At 48.0% G+C, this 19,612-nt stretch overlaps 2 protein-coding genes across 3 annotated transcripts in view; both read right to left on the reverse strand.

The window, feature by feature from the left end:
- Positions 1-17,303, reverse strand: LOC123761599 (frizzled-5). Of its 2 annotated transcripts, none has more exons than XM_045747622.2 (2): positions 16,940-17,303; positions 1-3,281 (listed from the first exon to the last, which is right to left on the reverse strand). In XM_045747622.2, the coding sequence occupies exon 2, from the start codon at positions 2,779-2,781 to the stop codon at positions 991-993; it is 1,791 nt and encodes a 596-aa protein (XP_045603578.1). In that variant the 5' UTR covers positions 2,782-3,281; positions 16,940-17,303; the 3' UTR covers positions 1-990. The 2 variants fall into 2 exon arrangements, with proteins under 2 accessions (XP_045603578.1, XP_045603577.1); XM_045747621.2 differs by having other exon boundaries at positions 16,767-17,303.
- LOC123761563 (involucrin-like) overlaps positions 4,245-19,612 on the reverse strand; it is a 24,235-nt gene continuing 8,867 nt past the window's right edge. The window contains exon 2 of the mRNA XM_069330261.1: positions 4,245-5,897. Within this exon, the coding sequence (XP_069186362.1) occupies positions 4,245-5,897 (1,653 nt within the window). The remainder of the gene's footprint in view (positions 5,898-19,612) is intronic.

Below are 19,612 nucleotides of genomic sequence, written 5' to 3' on the forward strand. Positions count from 1 at the left end.
GACATTTCACAGCATAGGTTTAATTCATACTGATATGCAAGGGGCGACTTAAAGATAGTACATATAAAAATGACATTTATAGCACATATAGACATAATCGTTCAAAAGCTAAAAATATGTACACTCTACAAATGTGAAAGCCTTTATACACGAAATATACATTTTTTACATTTAAATAAATCAACATAATTACACCAATATAATACATTTGTTTGATTGCACCTTTTAACAGTCAATAATCTTACTACAGACCAATTGACTCACTTACAACATCATTTTTGGCAAACTGCATTGTGGGATATGCCGCGCTATTCGCACGGGTCAACTCGAAAATACTGCCAAGAAAATACTGTCATGTTGTCAACTTGGCGTCGTGGATCTGTGTTGTGGACAACAGCGAGTTGCCACTACATAGTATCGTAAACGATTGGATACAAGTCATCACAGGAAACGGTGTGGGCACTTGAGTTTTGGCACCCCATAGAGTGCCCATCTCAAGGGGTGGGGCGTGTCACTGCCATATGGGAAGAGGGCTGCTTTGAGCATGTAATTATTTCCCCACTATGTTATATACCACTAGGGAGCACGCCTGCTACCCACCTACTGACACGGTACATGGGAGCTGAACCGTCACCACTAACTTGTGGGGAGTAGTGGAACATGGCTTCCACCAATGAAAAACACGTGTGGATCAGAGCTGCTACCACAAGGTTCACCAACACAACCACCTCCATTTGCATCTTCCAGGTGAGTGAGTCATTCACTACGTGCACCATATCGCGTAGTGTGGGATGAAGCTCGTAGGCAAGGTCTCGTTCTTGGGGGTGACGCTCAGAGCTCGTAGGGCAGGATCTCGTCCCTGGGGTCGACGTAGACGTGGGGCGTGGTGACGCTGTGGCAGGTGGAGGGCGCGCCGCTCACCACGCTGGCGGGGCAGCCCCCCATGGTGCTCTGGGCCCCAGCCAGGTAGCCCCCCTCCTCCCTCTCTTGTCATACGTGTGAGAGTGGCAGTGTCTTGTTCACAGGCCCCATGTGCGACGCCACGCTGTGGGTCGTGCCCTGGGCGCTCAGGGGCGGGGGAGGGAACGACGCACAGGAGGGCGCTGTCGCCTCCTTAATGGGTCGCGTCGGGTACTCGTAGGTGTGCCCGTGTGCCCCGGGACACAGCCGCTGGTAGAACCGTCGCCACGAGTCCAGGGTCTTACCCGACCAGATCCAGAACCCGGCGGTGATGCCCACGACCAGTGTCATGAAGTAGCGGAGCATGAGCACAGAGTAGTCAGGCCGCTGGCCCTGGTGGGGGCTACACGGGCACACCAACGAGTCCTGCCAGTTGGCCACGTACAACTGCTCGTAGAAGTAGCAGCCAATGACGATAGTGGCGGGCACGGTGTAGAGGACGCTGAACACCCCGATCCTGATCATCAGTTTCTCCAGCTTCTCTGTCTTGGTCCGGCCCTGCTGCTTGATCACGTTCCGGATGCGGAAGAGGCTGACGAAGCCGGCCAGGAGGAAGCAGGAGCCGAGGACCAGGTAGATGAAGAGAGGCGCAAGAACGAAGACTCGTAGGTTGCCGGTGTTCTGGTTGCCCACGTAACAGATTCCGGCCACAGAGTCCCCGTCCACACCGGCCATGACGAGCACGGCGATGCTCTGGACGGTCGGGATGAGCCAAGCAGCCAGGTGGAACCAGGTGGAGTAACCGGCTATGGCCTCGTTGCCCCATTTGAGGCCAGCTGCGAGGAACCAGGTGAAGGCGAGTACGACCCACCAGATGCTGGAGGCCATCCCACAGAAGTAGACGAGGAGGAAGACGGTGGTGCAGAGGCCGGAGCCGTAGGTGTTGTGACGCACCAGGTGGTAGTTGAGGATGATCATCTCCCCGTCACACGACACCTCAGAGTGCCCCGCCACCAGCCGGATGATGTACCCGACCGACACCATGAAGTAGCACCCGCTCAGGAAGATGATGGGCCGCTCTGGGTACTTGAACCGGTCCATGTCGATCAGGAAGGTCGTGATTGTCGTTAACGTCGACACGCAACACAGTATTGCCCACGTGGCGATCCAGAATTGTGCAAATGTTCTTTCGTCTTGGCTAAAATAGACACCTTCACAGGGCAGCGCACAGTCCTGCACCTCCCCCACCTTAAATGACTCGTTACGGCTTTTACTGAACTGGCGATAGGTAGCGTCGAGCTTAACGAGCGGGAACTGACACGAGCACTGACACGCGCCCTGGCGGGGCGTCTTGGGGCAGTATTTAGAGTTCTTCCCTCGACACTGATTATCTAAAGTCACAACACTTTTAGAGTTCTTCTCTGGCGCAGATCCATTACGCTTATCCATACAGAGGTGGACCGTGTCGCCATAGTCCGGCAGCTTGGAACAGTCCATTCTCTCCGGCCAGCCAAACCCATACTGGTGCATGATGGGCGCACACCCTGCCTTGGCGCGCTCGCACACGCTCCTGCACGCCGGCAGGGGCTTGTCGTAGTCCTCGATGCAGATGGGGGCGTAGACTGAGCAGAGGAAGAACTTGAGGTCCTGAGAGCACATGATCTCGACGAGCGGCCAGAACTGGTGCACCTCGAGGCCGGCCTCGTCCTGGCTGTCGTGGTTGAACTGGTTGGGCATAGAGGTGTTGTTGTAGCCGATCCCACGACACATTGGTATGGTTATTTCTTCACAGCGAGATTCCTTGGCCGTCTCGCCCTCCGTGGCGCCCGCCAGAGTGGCCACCAGGAGGATGAAGGACGATAAACATACTGAATTACGCATTATGGTGCTGTGAGGCGCCGTTGGTCCCCACTGGCCTCACACCAGCACATAGTCACACCTCCGACCGCCTACTGTTCCGCCCCGCCACGCTCTCCACCCACCATTATTCAAATAAACAAGAGGCCGCCACGGACCATCATCGATCCACGTCCGCTCTCGAGGGGAGCCAGGTTTACACTAACTGAGCGTGCGTCCCGCCACCGCCACACCGAGGGGACTCAGGTACCACTCACTAGTTTTCCGCCCACATTTAACCACCGACTGTGACTGTCACTTGTTTATAGCACCCTGACGGGGCCTCAAGCTGGGGTTGACCCCAGTCAACACTCACAATCAGTCACGAACTGTGGGAGGTATGGGAAGCTTCTGTCTGGGAGTGTGTAGAAAGCTTCCCCGGGACACTGAGGAGGCGACGCCCTCTCGGCCAATGAGCACAGGCGCAGCTGCCGGACTGGCCAATCACAAGCCTCGTCTCATCTCTGTACGAGGCTCCCGGTGACCTGCAACAAAAGATTCGTGTCAAGTCAGGTCATATTCTACCTGGCGTGAATGGAAAGGAACAGCATGAGGAATGTGGTAGAAGTGAAGTTTGTGGGGCCAGGCTAAAGGAGGTGAAGGTATTGAGCGAGAGGTGTGTGTTTGTGTGTATGTGTGTCTGGCTGCCTTATTGATCACACACACACAAACCCGCCCTCACTCAGTCCTACCACATACAAGTGTGAGTACATGGCATACTGACGTACACACTTCCGCCTCACCCTCATTCTAACAAACAACACAATCTCTTAAGAAGCCAGTTTGGTATATGTAGGTTAGCGCGCTCAACAACCTCACCGCTACCACTGCTAAAACAGTCCCCCCCCCCTTCCCTCCCTCCCTCCCCCACCTCACGACTTTGTACCGTCAATTTGCACTAACAGCCGCAGTGCAGAGCCGAGAAAATGGAAGTTAATGTTTGGAGTCGTAGGAGACTCCTTAAGGGGTCGTTATTGTCGTGTGGGAACGTGTGTGTCGAGGCTAGCAACCCGAGCTGATGCCTTCTGTGTTCTGAATGATACTGCTATTGTCCTCGATAGCTCCTGCTGCTGTTTCTCCTACTCCTGTTATCCTCGATAGCTCCTGCTGCTGTTTCTCCTACTCCTGTTATCCTCGATAGCTCCTGCTGCTGTTTCTCCTACTCCTGTTATCCTCGATAGCTCCTGCTGCTGTTTCTCCTACTCCTGTTATCCTCGATAGCTCCTGCTGCTGTTTCTCCTACTCCTGTTATCCTCGATAGCTCCTGCTGCTGTTTCTCCTACTCCTGTTATCCTCGATAGCTCCTGCTGCTGTTTCTCCTACTCCTGTTATCCTCGATAGCTCCTGCTGCTGTTTCTCCTACTCCTGTTATCCTCGATAGCTCCTACTGCTGTTTCTCCTACTCCTGTTATCCTCGATAGCTCCTGCTGCTGTTTCTCCTACTTCTGTTATCCTCGATTGCTCCTGCTGCTGTTTCTCCTACTTCTGTTATCCTCGATAGCTCCTGCTGCTGTTTCTCCTACTTCGGCTATCCTCGATAGCTCCTGGTGCTGTTCCTCCTGCTGCTGTACCTCCTGATGTTTCACCTGCTGCTGTACCTCCTGATGTTTCACCTGCTGCTGTACCTCCTCCTGATGTTTCACCTGCTGCTGTACCTCCTCCTGATGTTTCACCTGCTGCTGTACCTCCTCCTGATGTTTCACCTGCTGCTGTACCTCCTCCTGATGTTTCACCTGCTGTTGTACCTCCTCCTGATGTTTCACCTGCTGCTGTACCTCCTGATGTTTCACCTGCTGCTGTACCTCCTCCTGATGTTTCACCTGCTGCTGTACCTCCTCCTGATGTTTCACCTGCTGCTGTACCTCCTCCTGATGTTTCACCTGCTGCTGTACCTCCTCCTGATGTTTCACCTGCTGCTGTACCTCCTCCTGATGTTTCACCTGCTGCTGTACCTCCTCCTGATGTTTCACCTGCTGCTGTACCTCCTCCTGATGTTTCACCTGCTGCTGTACCTCCTCCTGATGTTTCACCTGCTGCTGTACCCCCTCCTGATGTTTCACCTGCTGCTGTGCCTCCTCCTGATGTTTCACCTGCTGCTGTGCCTCCTCCTGATGTTTCACCTGCTGCTGTACCTCCTCCTGATGTTTCACCTGCTGCTGTGCCTCCTCCTGATGTTTCACCTGCTGCTGTACCTCCTCCTGATGTTTCACCTGCTGCTGTACCTCCTCCTGATGTTTCACCTGCTGCTGTACCGCCTCCTGATGTTTCACCTGCTGCTGTACCTCCTGATGTTTCACCTGCTGTTGTACCTCCTCCTGATGTTTCACCTGCTGCTGTACCTCCTCCTGATGTTTCACCTGCTGCTGTGCCTCCTCCTGATGTTTCACCTGCTGCTGTACCTCCTCCTGATGTTTCACCTGCTGCTGTACCGCCTCCTGATGTTTCACCTGCTGCTGTACCTCCTGATGTTTCACCTGCTGCTGTACCTCCTCCTGATGTTTCACCTGCTGCTGTACCTCCTCCTGATGTTTCACCTGCTGCTGTACCGCCTCCTGATGTTTCACCTGCTGCTGTACCTCCTGATGTTTCACCTGCTGTTGTACCTCCTCCTGATGTTTCACCTGCTGCTGTACCTCCTCCTGATGTTTCACCTGCTGCTGTGCCTCCTCCTGATGTTTCACCTGCTGCTGTACCTCCTGATGTTTCACCTGCTGCTGTACCTCCTCCTGATGTTTCACCTGCTGCTGTACCTCCTGATGTTTCACCTGCTGCTGTACCTCCTCCTGATGTTTCACCTGCTGCTGTACCTCCTCCTGATGTTTCACCTGCTGCTGTACCGCCTCCTGATGTTTCACCTGCTGCTGTACCTCCTCCTGATGTTTCACCTGCTGCTGTACCTCCTCCTGATGTTTCACCTGCTGCTGTACCTCCTCCTGATGTTTCACCTGCTGCTGTACCGCCTCCTGATGTTTCACCTGCTGCTGTACCTCCTCCTGATGTTTCACCTGCTGCTGTACCGCCTCCTGATGTTTCACCTGCTGCTGTACCTCCTCCTGATGTTTCACCTGCTGCTGTACCTCCTCCTGATGTTTCACCTGCTGCTGTACCGCCTCCTGATGTTCTTACTGTTTCTGCTACACTGATGGTCGTGGCGTCTACTACTATTCCATTAACTTATATTGCGCATTAACAATTGAGGTTCCTCACTCTACTGTTTCTGTATTCTGCTGCAGCTGTCCGCGACTCAACTTGTGCCACTATTGTTTGTTCTTTCTGCTTCTGTAGTTTTTCCTGCCTCTGCTTATATTATTGTTGTTGTTGGGTTGGCTTCTTCTGCTTTTGCTTAGGCTTGTTCATATGTTTCTATTGTTCTTACTTGTTGCTGTTGTTCATGCTTCGGATTCTGTTGTTCGTGCTTATATATCTATTGTTCGTTCTTTTGCTTCTATTACTGTTGTTCCTGTTGCTGCATCTATTATAGTTGTTCCTGCTACTACTACTTCTATTTCTGTTCCTGCTACTGTTTGTATTACTGTTGCTACTTCTATTACTGTTGTTCATGATGCTACATATAATACTGTTGGTCCTGCTGCTGCTTGTATTACTGTTAGTCCTGCTTTGCTGCTTATATTACTGTTAGTCCTGCTGCTGCTTATATTACTGTTAGTCCTGTTGCTGCTCGTATTACTGTTGTTCCCGCGACACACTTGTAGTCGTCTGGTGTTGGGTGTTGATCTTAAATTCGTGTTCACGCTGCCATTACAGAGCATTTTCGTGCATGTACTGTTTTAAGGCTGCTGCTGTTAAAGACCTCCACTACCCTGCGGCTGTTCTCATGCTGCTGCTGCTCCCAAGATTCGCAGAGATACCTGTCACAGCGGCATTTCCAGCAACTCCAGGAAGGTAAGAGAGGTCACAGGTGAGTTTGGTTGTTGTAGGGGAGAGAGATAGAGAGAGAGAGGGAGTCTACCCGCTAGACTGGAGCAGCTCATTGGAGTGAACATTTGAGTGAATTCACACTTCTCTCACACGCTCTACCCTTCTCTCTACTAGATTCTACCCTCCGTCCCTCCCTCTTCTTCCCACGCTCTCTTCGTCTACCACATTCTACTTATTTACAGTTCTACTGACATAATATTTTTTCTGGTGTCTCTACTACTCGTCAGTTTCTCTAGTTTCCATTTATGTTTCCTCGCTCTGCTCTTATTAGCTTTCAGTGATTCCTTTCGTCTCCTTTGTCTATTCTCTTTATAATCTTATAAGTCGTTATCATGTCCCCTTTCCCCTATTCCATTCTGATGCCCCAAGTTCGAATCCTAGAGAAGGCAATGGAGTATGGTGTAGCAATCTTTCTTGTAGACATGTTAATGAACATGACAGAAAGGATGAGATCAACTATTCTAGCACGAATCTTCTCTATATTTCTTATGTTTTTCTTCACTTCAGGAGAAAGTAGAAAAATTAACTCTTTAAAGTTCATTTTATAGTTGTATTATAGCCAGGAAATGGTCACAATAAATACGAATAGAACAAAGTGGCATGAGTGGAAGCTTGAGAGTCAGAGCGCAAGAGTAGTGGAGAAAATAGAAGGAACATAAGAACATAAGAACAAAGGTAACTGCAGAAGGCCTATTGGCCCATACGAGGCAGCTTCAGTTTATAACCACCCAATCACAATCATATACATGTCCAACCCACGCTTGAAACAATTTAAGGAACTAAATGAACAGGCTGTAGAAGCAAACGTCACTCAAAATTTTCAAAGCAGATATGATAGGGAAGTAGATCAGAAGTCAAGTAGGTCAGAGGTCATTGCTTTAAACAACCGGCGGCTGGAAATGCGGGGGTCCAAGAGCTAATGCTCAATCCTGCAGGCACAAATAGGTGTGTTGACACACCCACACAAAACATGTGGTATATAAAGACACTTCACAAACTGTGTGATGGTGACTGTGTAGACAACATGAGAGGTGGTACTAAGGAGATGTTGTTATAGATACAGCTACTCCGAACAAGTTCCAAGTAGCACGGGCTATGGTGAGCCCATTGTGGACTTACCTGGCACAGGAGCGGTAGGCTGGCTGGTCATTACATAGGAAAGAGGCTCAGGTCCCTAGTGGCCCACATGGACAAGAAAACAATTATAGGATTAAGCTTATAACAGTATTAGTGCAAGGGATGACATCTCTCAGCAGGTGACCTAATACCAGACTACTGCAGTTACTCTCCGGGTGTAAGTGTACTCCACACAACACTGGAATACCAGTACACACTACCACAATAGAGGAATACTTTGAGAGGAATAAAATATTTTGAGTTCAATCTTGTGTATATATATAATATATATATATACACAACATACATTGTATATATATTGTATATATATAATATATATATATATATATATATATATATATATATATATATATATATATATATATATATATATATATATATATATATATATATATATAACTGAAAACTCACACCCCAGAAGTGACTCGAACCCATACTCCCAGAAGCAACGCAACTGGTATGTACAAGACGCCTTAATCCACTTGACCATCACGACCGGACAAAATGAGGTGATAGCCGAGGCTAGCCGAGGCTATGCCCAAGATAACTATCCGAGTGCCGGCGGTGGGGTGGTTCAAATAGCCTCGGCTATCACCTCATTTTGTCCGGTCGTGATGGTCAAGTGGATTAAGGCGTCTTGTACATACCAGTTGCGTTGCTTCTGGGAGTATGGGTTCGAGTCACTTCTGGGGTGTGAGTTTTCAGTTGCATATTGTCCAGGGGACCATTCTGGCTTGTTCGCATATATATATATATATATATATATATATATATATATATATATATATATATATATATATATATATATATATAATATATATATATACACCTTCTCTTTGTTCAGTATCCTGTCACTGAGTGAATTATTTGCAATGTCCTTGGCTCTCTCTTGTACTCGGGTTCCACCCGTGTCTCTTGTAATATCCATGCTAAATATTTTGTACGTGATGATCAGGTCTCCTCTGTTTCTTATATTTGTACAGCGAGGTTTAATTCCTTTAGTCTTTCCCCATAACTCAAACCTCTCAGCTCTGGCGCTAGTCTGGTGGCAAACTTCAGAACTTTCTCTAGTTTCGTTTTGTGTTTAACGATATAAGGACGCCACGCTGGTGATTCACATTCCAGAATTGGTCTGACGTATGTTGCTAACACAGTCCTGAGCAACTCCCTATTGATTCGCAAATTTAAATGTTATGTTGGTATACATTACTTATTCATCTTAGGATATCCGTTTGATGTGAGCCTCGAGAGACATGTTCAATGTGATATCAATTACCGGGTCTTTTTATCTGTCCAACTGTCAAAAGAGACAGTTGTTGAAGGCTTGGAGATGAATGATTGATTGATGAAGGTTAAGCCACCCAAAAGGTGGCACGGGCATGAATAGCCCCTAAGTGGTGGCCCTTTGTAGCCATTACCAGTATCAATAGATGATACTGAAAGATCTGTGGAGGTGCGACTGCACCCTGCGTGACGGGAGATGTCTCCCTGTGTGGTCTTGGAGATGATGATTGATTGATAAAGATTAAGCCACCCAAGAGGTGGCATGGGCATGAATAGCCCGTAATTGGAGATGAGGGATAACTAAAGATATATGGTGCAGGTTTATCCCCAAAGTTGGTAACAGTGTAGTGGGGACGTGAGGCAGCTCAGCATCCGGGGTCCTGGCGGCACGAGGCCCAGTCACTAATGTTTCTCTGTTGCTCAACTATCTGTACAATTTTGTTTCTTTCAAACCTGCCTTCTTTAGTTCAGGGAAAAATTCAATTTGACGTAGTAACTGGGAGAGCAATAATTACGGGAGTGTAGAGCAACACATGCAACGTTGCAGCGTACGTCAGTGACAAGTCAGTAAGGTGACCTGTGGCAACACTGTTTTTCTGTGAATTGTGTCTGCAGTGTTGCTAGGGGGGAGGGGGCCGAGCTCTGTAGTGTTGCTAGAGGGCTGAGCTCTGTAGTGTTGCTAGGGGGGCTGAGCTCTGTAGTGTTGCTAGGGGGCCGAGCCTGGCCACAGGTGGGAACAGTATTCTCCACGACGGCAAATGGGATTTTTCTGCAGTTGAAGTAACTGAGAAATGAAATATCATCTTGATCTGGCGAGAATCTTGAACGTCTTGGAGGAACTCTTTACAATGGCTGAGATGTGAGGTTCCTGGGACAGATGGGATGGCAGGGTGACGCCTCGAATATTGATGACGGACTCTCAGGCTACACATTATACGGATAGTGTGAGTGTACTGCACTCTCACTCATTGTATGGATGCTCTAGCAACACTGTACCCTCATTGTACCTCTTGTTTACTAACATTGTAGCAACAGAGAACCCAGCATTGTGTTCCAGTTGTACCATCATTGTACTGATATTGTCATAGTGTTGTACACACACCGAGACGTCATTGTGTCAGCCCTGTACTAATATTATCAACAGCCTTGTACCAGCACTAAACCAAAGTTGGTACCAGTACCAACACTAAACCAAAGACCAAAGAGCCAAAGCTCAACCCCCGCAAGCACAATTAGGTGAGTACTAAAGCATCATTGCAGCAGTTACATGCCACCATAACAGTACCAGTAGTGTACCAGTAGTGTACCAGTAGTGTACCACCAATATCCCGACTTCTCAGTGACGGTGTACCAGAGGTGGGGGAGGGAGGCGCCCATGGCGTGTCGGGCCGCGCTCCACAACACCAAAACCCGGCCATAACTCTGGCTATAAATCGCCACGAAGCGGGCTGTTGGCGCGCTGGTCGGCTCTTGATTTTGTTTATACGTGACAAGTTGCAATATTTCGGCGGTGAGGTATAGCGGTGGCGAACCTGGGTCTGTGGCGACGGTCAATAGCCAGGGCGGAGGTGCTGGGCGGGAGGGGGAGGCGGCGGCGGAGGGCCCCCATTGGACGACCACTCCTGGAGCTCCTCCAGTTACTCCTCCACCACATGAAGGACGTTGTAGGTAACTCTGAGTACCTGTGTCGGGCACCGTACACCCCCGCTCTGCCCACACAGGAGTTACGGCGGGTATTAACACAGCATTAAACATGTGAGATGAAGATGTTCACAGCACGGTGAGGGTGTCACAGTGAGGGTGTCACAGTGAGGGTGTCACAGTGAGGGGTGCCACAGTGTCACAGTGAGGGTGTCACAGTGAGGGTGCCACAGTGAGGGTGCCACAGTGAGGGTGTCACAGTGAGGGTGTCACAGTGGGTGTCACAGTGAGGGTGCCACAGTGAGGGTGCCACAGTGAGGGTGCCACAGTGAGGGTGTCACAGTGAGGGTGTACTGTGCACCCAACAGTGTTGTGGGGTCTCTTTAACATGAAGGAAAAGTGAATATGAGACTTGCACCTCAACTTATACCAGAGACGCAGACTTGCTCCTGTATGTTGTGCTGTGTACACTACCAGTGTTGCTCTCTCTCTCTCTCTCTCTCTCTCTCTCTCTCTCTCTCTCTCTCTCTCTCTCTCTCTCTCTCTCTCTCTCTCTCTCTCTCTCTCTCTCTCTCTCTCTTTCTCTTTCCTCCCCCCCCTCTCTTTCCCCCCCCTCTCCCCTTCCCCCCCCCCTCTCCCCTTCCCCCCGCCCGCATCTTACTTCCAGGAGCACACAAACACGCCCAAAGTTCGCTGCACCATTTTATAGAGAAGTTAGAAGGTAATATCCCGCTTGCAAAGGTATGGCAGCCCAGGCGGCCTCCCGCCCCGCGCGGTGAGGGACCCGGGGATTTTGAGCCTTCCTGAGGGAGTGGATGAGGGCTGGAGCAGCTTCTCCCGCCGCACCTCCTCCTCCCAGAACTCGTGTAAGAAATCCATTGAGGATCCTGCAGGACGTGTTTGTCTCCTTGCGGCTGTCGGGAGGATCGTGTCAAGGGCTGCAAACTTAAACGAATCTGATTTAAAAAATTTGCTCCCTCTGTCTTCTTTCATGCAAGGGAATAAGAAAGTTGCTTTTTAAATTAAAATGTTAAACTCGCCCCCGGAAGGGTGAGTTTATTGGGCAGCGCCACTCATCCTGTGAGTGAACACACCGTCATAGTGACAGTATTGGGCAGCGTCACTCATCCTGTGAGTGGACACACCGCCATAGTGACAGTATTGGGCAGCGTCACTCATCCTGTGAGTGAACACATCGCCATAATGAGAGTACTGGGCAGCGTCACTCATCCTGTGAGTGAACACATCGCCATAATGAGAGTACTGGGCAGCGTCACTCATCCTGTGAGTGAACATACCGCCATAGTGACAGTATTGGGCAGCGTCACTCATCCTGTGAGTGAACACATCGCCATAATGAGAGTACTGGGCAGCGTCACTCATCCTGTGAGTGGACACACCGCCATAGTGACAGTATGTAGAACACCCCGTCAATATGAAAGCGACCCGCTAGGTTGTCATCTTGTCACTTGTACCAATATACAGTTAAGAACATAAGAATAAAGGTAACTGCAGAAGGCCTAGTAGCCCATACGAGGCAGCTCCTGTTTGTAACCCCCCAATCCCACTCATATACATGTCCAACCCACGCTTGAAACAATCGAGGGACCCCACCTCCACCACGTTACGCGGTAATTGGTTTCACAAATCAACAACCCTGTTACCGAACCAGTATTTACCCAGGTCTTTCCTAGATCAAAACGTATCCAATTTAAACCCATTGTTTCGTGTTCTGTCTTGCGTTGATACTTTTATTAATACTCTGTTAATTAATATCCCCTTTGTTATGTCAATTCATCCACTTGTAAACCTCTATCATGTCACCTCTAACTCTTCGCCTTTCCAGTAAATGTAATTTAAGCTTTATTAATCTTTCTTCATATGACAGGTTTCTAATTTGGGGAATTAACTTTGTCATTAAACCACAACACCACAAAACACCCCACAACACCCCCGCAACACTACACAACACCCCACAACACTACACAACACCCCACAACACTACACAACACCCCACAACACCACACAACACCCCACAACACCCCACAACACCCCACAACACCACACAACACCACACAACACCACACAACACCTCACAACACCACACAACACCCCACAACACCCCCGCAACACTACACAACACCCCACAACACTACACAACACCCCACAACACCACACAACACCCCACAACACCCCACAACACCACACAACACCACACAACACCCCACAACACCACACAACACCACACAACACCACACAACACCACACAACACCCCCACAACACCACACAACACCCGCACAACACTACAAAACACCCCACAACACCTCAAAACACCCCACAACACCTCCAAACACCCCACAACACCCAGACAACACCCCACAACACCTCAAAACACCCCACAACACCTCAAAACACCCCACAACACCTCAAAACACCCCACAACACCTCAAAACACCCCACAACACCTCCAAACACCCCACAACACCCAGACAACACCCCACAACACCTCAAAACACCCCACAACACCTCAAAACACCCCACAACACCTCAAAACACCCCACAACACCTCAAAACACCCCACAACACCTCAAAACACCCCACAACACCTCAAAACACCCCACAACACCCAGACAACACCCCACAACACCTCAAAACACCCCACAACACCTCAAAACACCCCACAACACCTCAAAACACCCCGCAACACCTCAAAACACCCCACAACACCTCAAAACACCCCACAACACCTCAAAACACCCCGCAACACCTCAAAACACCCCACAACACCTCAAAACACCCCACAACACCTCAAAACACCCCACAACACCACAAAACACCCCACAACACCCACACAACACCCACACAACACCCCACAACACCTCAAAACACCCCCACAACACCCGCTTCTCGCCACACCATCCGGACACGGCAACACCACCACGCACACGCCTTAAAGGATAAATAAATAGATGGCAACCAGAGCCGTATATCGCCATAATTACTGGAGCATGCGGGGGGGGGGGGGCTCCAGCCCAGCCCCCCGCCCGGGGAGGGGGAGGGGCGCTGCTAGGGGGACAGGGCTCCCGCTTGGGGGGGGGGGGGGGGCAGGCCCGACTCAACCAAATTCTGTGGTTGGCTCAGGTAAATGAGGGGGATTTTGTGGAAATTTATTGCAGGTAGTGTGGAGGGTTTTGTGGTGTGACTGTTCTTAAGGTCCTAAAGTTGTTGTTGGTGGCGATGGTATATATATTTCTGTTAGAAGACGGAGAGTAATATATATATATATATATATATATATATATATATATATATATATATATATATATATATATATATTATATATATATATATATATATATATATATATATATATGACTCTGGGGACCATTCAGGCTTGTTCGCATATATATATATATATATATATATATATATATATATATATATATATATATATATATATATATATATAATATCACTAAGAACTATCATATAAGAACTAAGAACTATCATATATATATAATATCACTAAGAACTCTTTGACCCGGCCAGGATTTGAACCTATGCCGTCCAGGATCACCCCTAAACGTACACAGTACCGTGAGTACCACCTAGGTGAGTACCACCTTGGTGAGTACCATCAAGGTGAGTACATCTAGGTGAGTACCATCTAGGTGAGTACCATCTAGGTGAGTACCATCTAGGTGAGTACACACACCTACGCACGGCCCAACACAACACAACATGAATGCTTCATTAACTCGTCAGAGGGATGAACCAATTAGTCATATTAACGTTATTTCGGTCAATTTTCAGCAACCTTCAAGCGGAGCCCGGAGTTGAAAGCGCTGCCTGCCTATTTCAAAGTCATGCACCAATATTGGTCATCTGGGAGTGTGTGTGTGTATTCACCTAGTTGTGTTTGCGGGGGTTGAGTTCTGCTCTTTCGGCCCGCCTCTCAACTGTTTACTAACTACTTTTTTTTCCACACACAACACACACACCCCCCAGGAAGCAGCCCTTGACAGCTGACTAACTCCCAGGTACCTATTTACTGCTAGGTAACAGGGACATTCAGGGTGAAAGAAACTTTGCCCATTTGTTTCTGCCTCGTGCGGGAATCGAACCCGCGCCACAGAATTACGAGTCCTGCGCGCTATCCACCAGGCTACGAGGCCTCTCTATTGTGTAATTACCTAAGTGTAGTTACAGGATGAGAGCTACGCTCGTGGTGTCCCGTCTTCCCAGCACTCTTTGTCATATAACGCTTTGAAAATACTGACGGTCCAACCGTCTACCACTCTGTTTGCGAAAGTGGATTTTCTTATATTTCTTCGGCATCTGTGTTTAGCTAGTTTAAATCTATGACCTCTTGTTCTTAAAGTTCCAGGTCTCAGGAAATCTTCCCTATCGATTTTATCAATTCCTGTTACTATTTTGTGTGTAGTGATCTTATCACCTCTTTTTCTTCTGTCTTCTAGTTTTGGCATATTTAATGCCTCTAACCTCTCCTCGTAGCTCTTGCCCTTCAGTTCTGGGAGCCACTTAGTAGCATGTCTTTGGACCTTTTCCAGTTTGTTGATGTGCTTCTTAAGATATGGGCACCACACAACCGCTGCATATTCTAGTTTTGGCCTAACAAAAGTCGTGAACAATTTCTTTAGTATATCGCCATCCATGTATTTAAAAGCAATTCTGAAGTTAGAAAGCGTGGCATAGCTTTCTAACTTCAGAATGTGTGTGTGTGTGTGTGTGTGTGTGTGTGTGTGTGTGTGTGTGTGTGTGTGTGTGTGTGTGTGTGTGTGTGTGTGTACTCACCTAGTTGTGTTTGCGGGGGTTGAGCTCTGGCTCTTTGGTCCCGCCTCTCAACCGTCAATCAACAGGTGTACAGATTCCTGAGCCTATCGTGCTCTGTCATATCTACACTTGAAACTGTGTATGGAGTGAGCCTCCACCACATCACCCCCTAATGCATTCCATTTGTCAACCACTCTGACACTAAAAAAGTTCTTTCTAATATCTCTGTGGCTCATTTGGGCACTCAGTTTCCACCTGTGTCCCCTTGTGCGTGTTCCCCTTGTGTTAAATAGACTGTCTTTATCTACCCTATCAATCCCCTTCAGAATCTTAAATGTGGTGATCATGTCCCCCCTAACTCTTCTGTCTTCCAGCGAAGTGAGGTTTAATTCCCGTAGTCTCTCCTCGTAGCTCATACCTCTCAGCTCGGGTACTAGTCTGGTGGCAAACCTTTGAACCTTTTCCAGTTTAGTCTTATCCTTGACTAGATATGGACTCCATGCTGGGGCTGCATACTCCAGGATTGGCCTGACATATGTGGTATACAAAGTTCTGAATGATTCTTTACACAAGTTTCTGAATGCCGTTCGTATGTTCGTATGTGTGAGTGTGTGTGTGTGTGTGTGTGTGTGTGTGAGTGTGTGTGTGTGTGTGTGTGTGTGTGTGTGTGTGTGTGTGTGTGTGTGTGTGTGAGTGTGTGTGTGTGTGTGTGTGTGTGTGTGTGTGTGTGTGTGTGTGTGTGTGTGTGAGTGTGTGTGTGTGTGTGAGAGAGAGAATGAATACTCTGGAGATGGGACCGAATTTTCCTACTCGCATAAGAAAAACAAAATTACCATTTTCATGCCGAGGGATTCAATCCACTTTATACAGAACCAGACGTAGAGAGTACAGATGTCCTGTTATACACCAGCCAGTATACTGCTATTCACGGGCCAGTATAATGCTATACACCAGCCAGTATACTGCTATTCACGGGCCAGTATAATGCTATACACCAGCCAGTATACTGCTATACGCCAGCCAGTATACTGCTATTCACGGACCAGTATACTGCTATACACGGGCCCGTATACTGCTATACACGAGCCAGTATACACAGTATAGCAGTATACTGGCTGGAGGGTTGAGCTTCACCTCCTGGCTCCCGGCTCTTAAGCTTAACCCGTGTACTCACCTAGATGTGCTCGCAGGGTCGAGTTAGGCTCCTGGCCCCGCCTTCTCAACGTTCGTAGATGAATGCAATGACTCACTTCTCACGCTGTTATCATATTTATATTTACAAATTGTAATGGACTTAGGTTCAAGGACTTGTGCGTCTGATCTATTACATCTATTGACAGATCTTACACTGAGCAAGTGGTTCCTCGTGACTCCGTGGCTCATTTGCGTCACCAGTTGCCATCTGTGACCCTCGTTCTGCTGTTCATAGCTTTGAAGAACGCTGCACTTTGTCTACCGTGTCAATTTCCTTGAGTATCTTTTATGTTGTTATCATGTCCCCCCCTGCACTATCTATCTCTCCTGTCCGTGTGTCCGTGTAGTTGGGGCAGTTGTTGATATGCTTAGTATACTTTCCTCTTATCTCTTCTCTAATTCGTTTCTTCTTATGTTGCAACTTGCCAAATGTCACACAATGAGAAGTTATTTTCTGGCTCACTATAGTGTAGACCAGAGTGAAGGAGGAGCACACCACACACACACACGTCTCACCTCACAAGCAGCCACACACCTCCGTTATACACAACAACACGTGGTAAGATAACACAGATAGCGATCACTGCTCTCTCTCTCTCTCTCTCTCTCTCTCTCTCTCTCTCTCTCTCTCTCTCTCTCTCTCTCTCTCTCTCTCTCTCTCTCTCTCTCTTTTGATAATCTCACTTGTGTCGTCATGTTTTTTATCTTAATCCTCCTGTCTCCTCCTCCCCCCGGCCCCTCCTCCTTCTCCTCCTCACACTCATTCTACTAATACCTCTTCAGATGGGCTTCCCAGAACTGACCTGACATCTAACCTCCTCCTTGAAATTTGACCTCTGAACGCTCTCCATCAGTGGTCCCCTTCCGCCTATGTTGACCTGACCCCATCCTGACCTCCGAGAGTGATTGTTCTCAGGAGTGCTTAGTTCTTAATGCTGGCTACTGCCAGTACACACACACATCCACACCCACACCCACACACACACACACATGTGCGCGCGCGCGGGCGCCGGGGAGTACAGTAGTAGGGAGGGAGGAGGATGTAAGATAATGCCACACTGGCGTTGATGAGGTTGGCAGAGTGGTGGAGGTGTGGCGGCGGGTGGATGGCCAGGTGGATGACCACTCCATCACAACATGGCTGGGTGGATGGACCGAGGATGGTTTCTGAATGGTTGGCAAGTTGATGGATGTCGATTGACTGATTGATGAAGATTAAACTCCCTAAGAAGTGGCATGGGCATGAATAACCCGTAAAGCAATAGTGTTTAGAGATGGATGAATGAAATGGATATTATGGGTGACGAGGCGGGATGGGTAGATGGTTGGTGGGGGGGGGGTAGAAGAAGAAGAAACTGCATAAACATAAGAAGAAACTGCAAGCAGTACAAAATAAGGCGCTAAGGAGAGCAGCAAAACACCGTCCACCATATGATCAGACAATCCAGGAGCTCCACGAACTCCTGAACACACAGCCACTAAACATCAGACTGCAGCACCAAGCCATCAGGGTATGGAACACCATCGAAATGTTAGAGGACCCAATGTTTGAAAGATTACTCCAAGATGAGACGCCCCGCTCCCACAGCTGGTGGCCCAAGAGCCTCATTCTCTGGACGAAAACCCCGCCCCACAGTATATAATCCCCAGATGAGTTATATATGTATATATATGAACAGTTCATATATGTGTATGCATGAACAACTCGATAAATAATATGTATGACAACTCGATAAATAATAATAATAAAATAAAGAGCCTTAAACAGAATAACATGTGTGGAAGCATCGGAGTGTGTATATATGAATGCTACACGGTATTTATCTATGGACATCCATATATGGTGAAACACATGTGAAGAACCTCTCACACACTCACAGCTCCCTGACAAGAGGGAGCCAGCTTAGCTTAGCTGCCAACACCCACACATCGTGTCAGCAAGGCGGACAGCCCGCCTGCTTTCATACCTCTCACTGTATTTCCCACTTCTATACTTCCCTTCACCTTTACCTCTCCTTCCTCTTTACTCCCCCCCCCCAAAAAAAAGGGGGCTCCGTCTGCTCCTCCCCCTCCTCCCTCCCGGCAACCCAATGTTAACCTCATATCCAAGGTAGCACTTTTACTAATGTAAGTCCCCATTGTTCAACTTATTCTCTGGAAGTTACACTTCGTTACATTTACCCTTGTTACCCTTACCAAGTTTCATATACAAGATTATTCTCAAGATGTTAAACTTCAAGTCATTTTAATTCAACAAGTACATTGCATTGTTAACTTTGCATTCGAGCTAAACTGCACTAGCTCGAGTGCATGGGGGAGTTGTGTAAAACCCTGGTTTGTGTCTCGGAGAGGCTGCGGGATCCAGTAAGTTCAGTAGAACTTCGGTTTCAACTGTTTTTGACCATGTCGTAGCTCAATCGATTAAGGCAACGTCTGGGATGCTCTCGGACGCAGGTTCGAATCCTCATCACGGCCCTTGTGGATTTGTTCATGATGTGTTCACATTCTTGTAAAGCCACTTGTACGCACAGCGTTTCGGGCAGGTCCTTAATCTAACAGATAATATTAAGTAGGTAATTTCTAGCAAAAGTTATAAAATGGTTAACAGGTACATTGTAAGAAAATTTGACAAAGATAAATAGGTACATTAAAGTACATTGAAAGCTTTGATTGATAGCATTGATAGCTTTATTGATAATATGACAAAGATTAGTAGGCAAATTAAGTTAAAGAAATTTAGTTAGTTTAGTTTAGTTTAGAGATTTAGTTTGAGAAATTGCTAAGTCGTTCCAACATATGAATAGAGTGACTGACCAGTGAAGTGGG

Source organism: Procambarus clarkii, chromosome 24, assembly GCF_040958095.1.
Source record: "Procambarus clarkii isolate CNS0578487 chromosome 24, FALCON_Pclarkii_2.0, whole genome shotgun sequence".
Taxonomy (NCBI): Eukaryota; Metazoa; Arthropoda; class Malacostraca; order Decapoda; family Cambaridae; genus Procambarus; species Procambarus clarkii.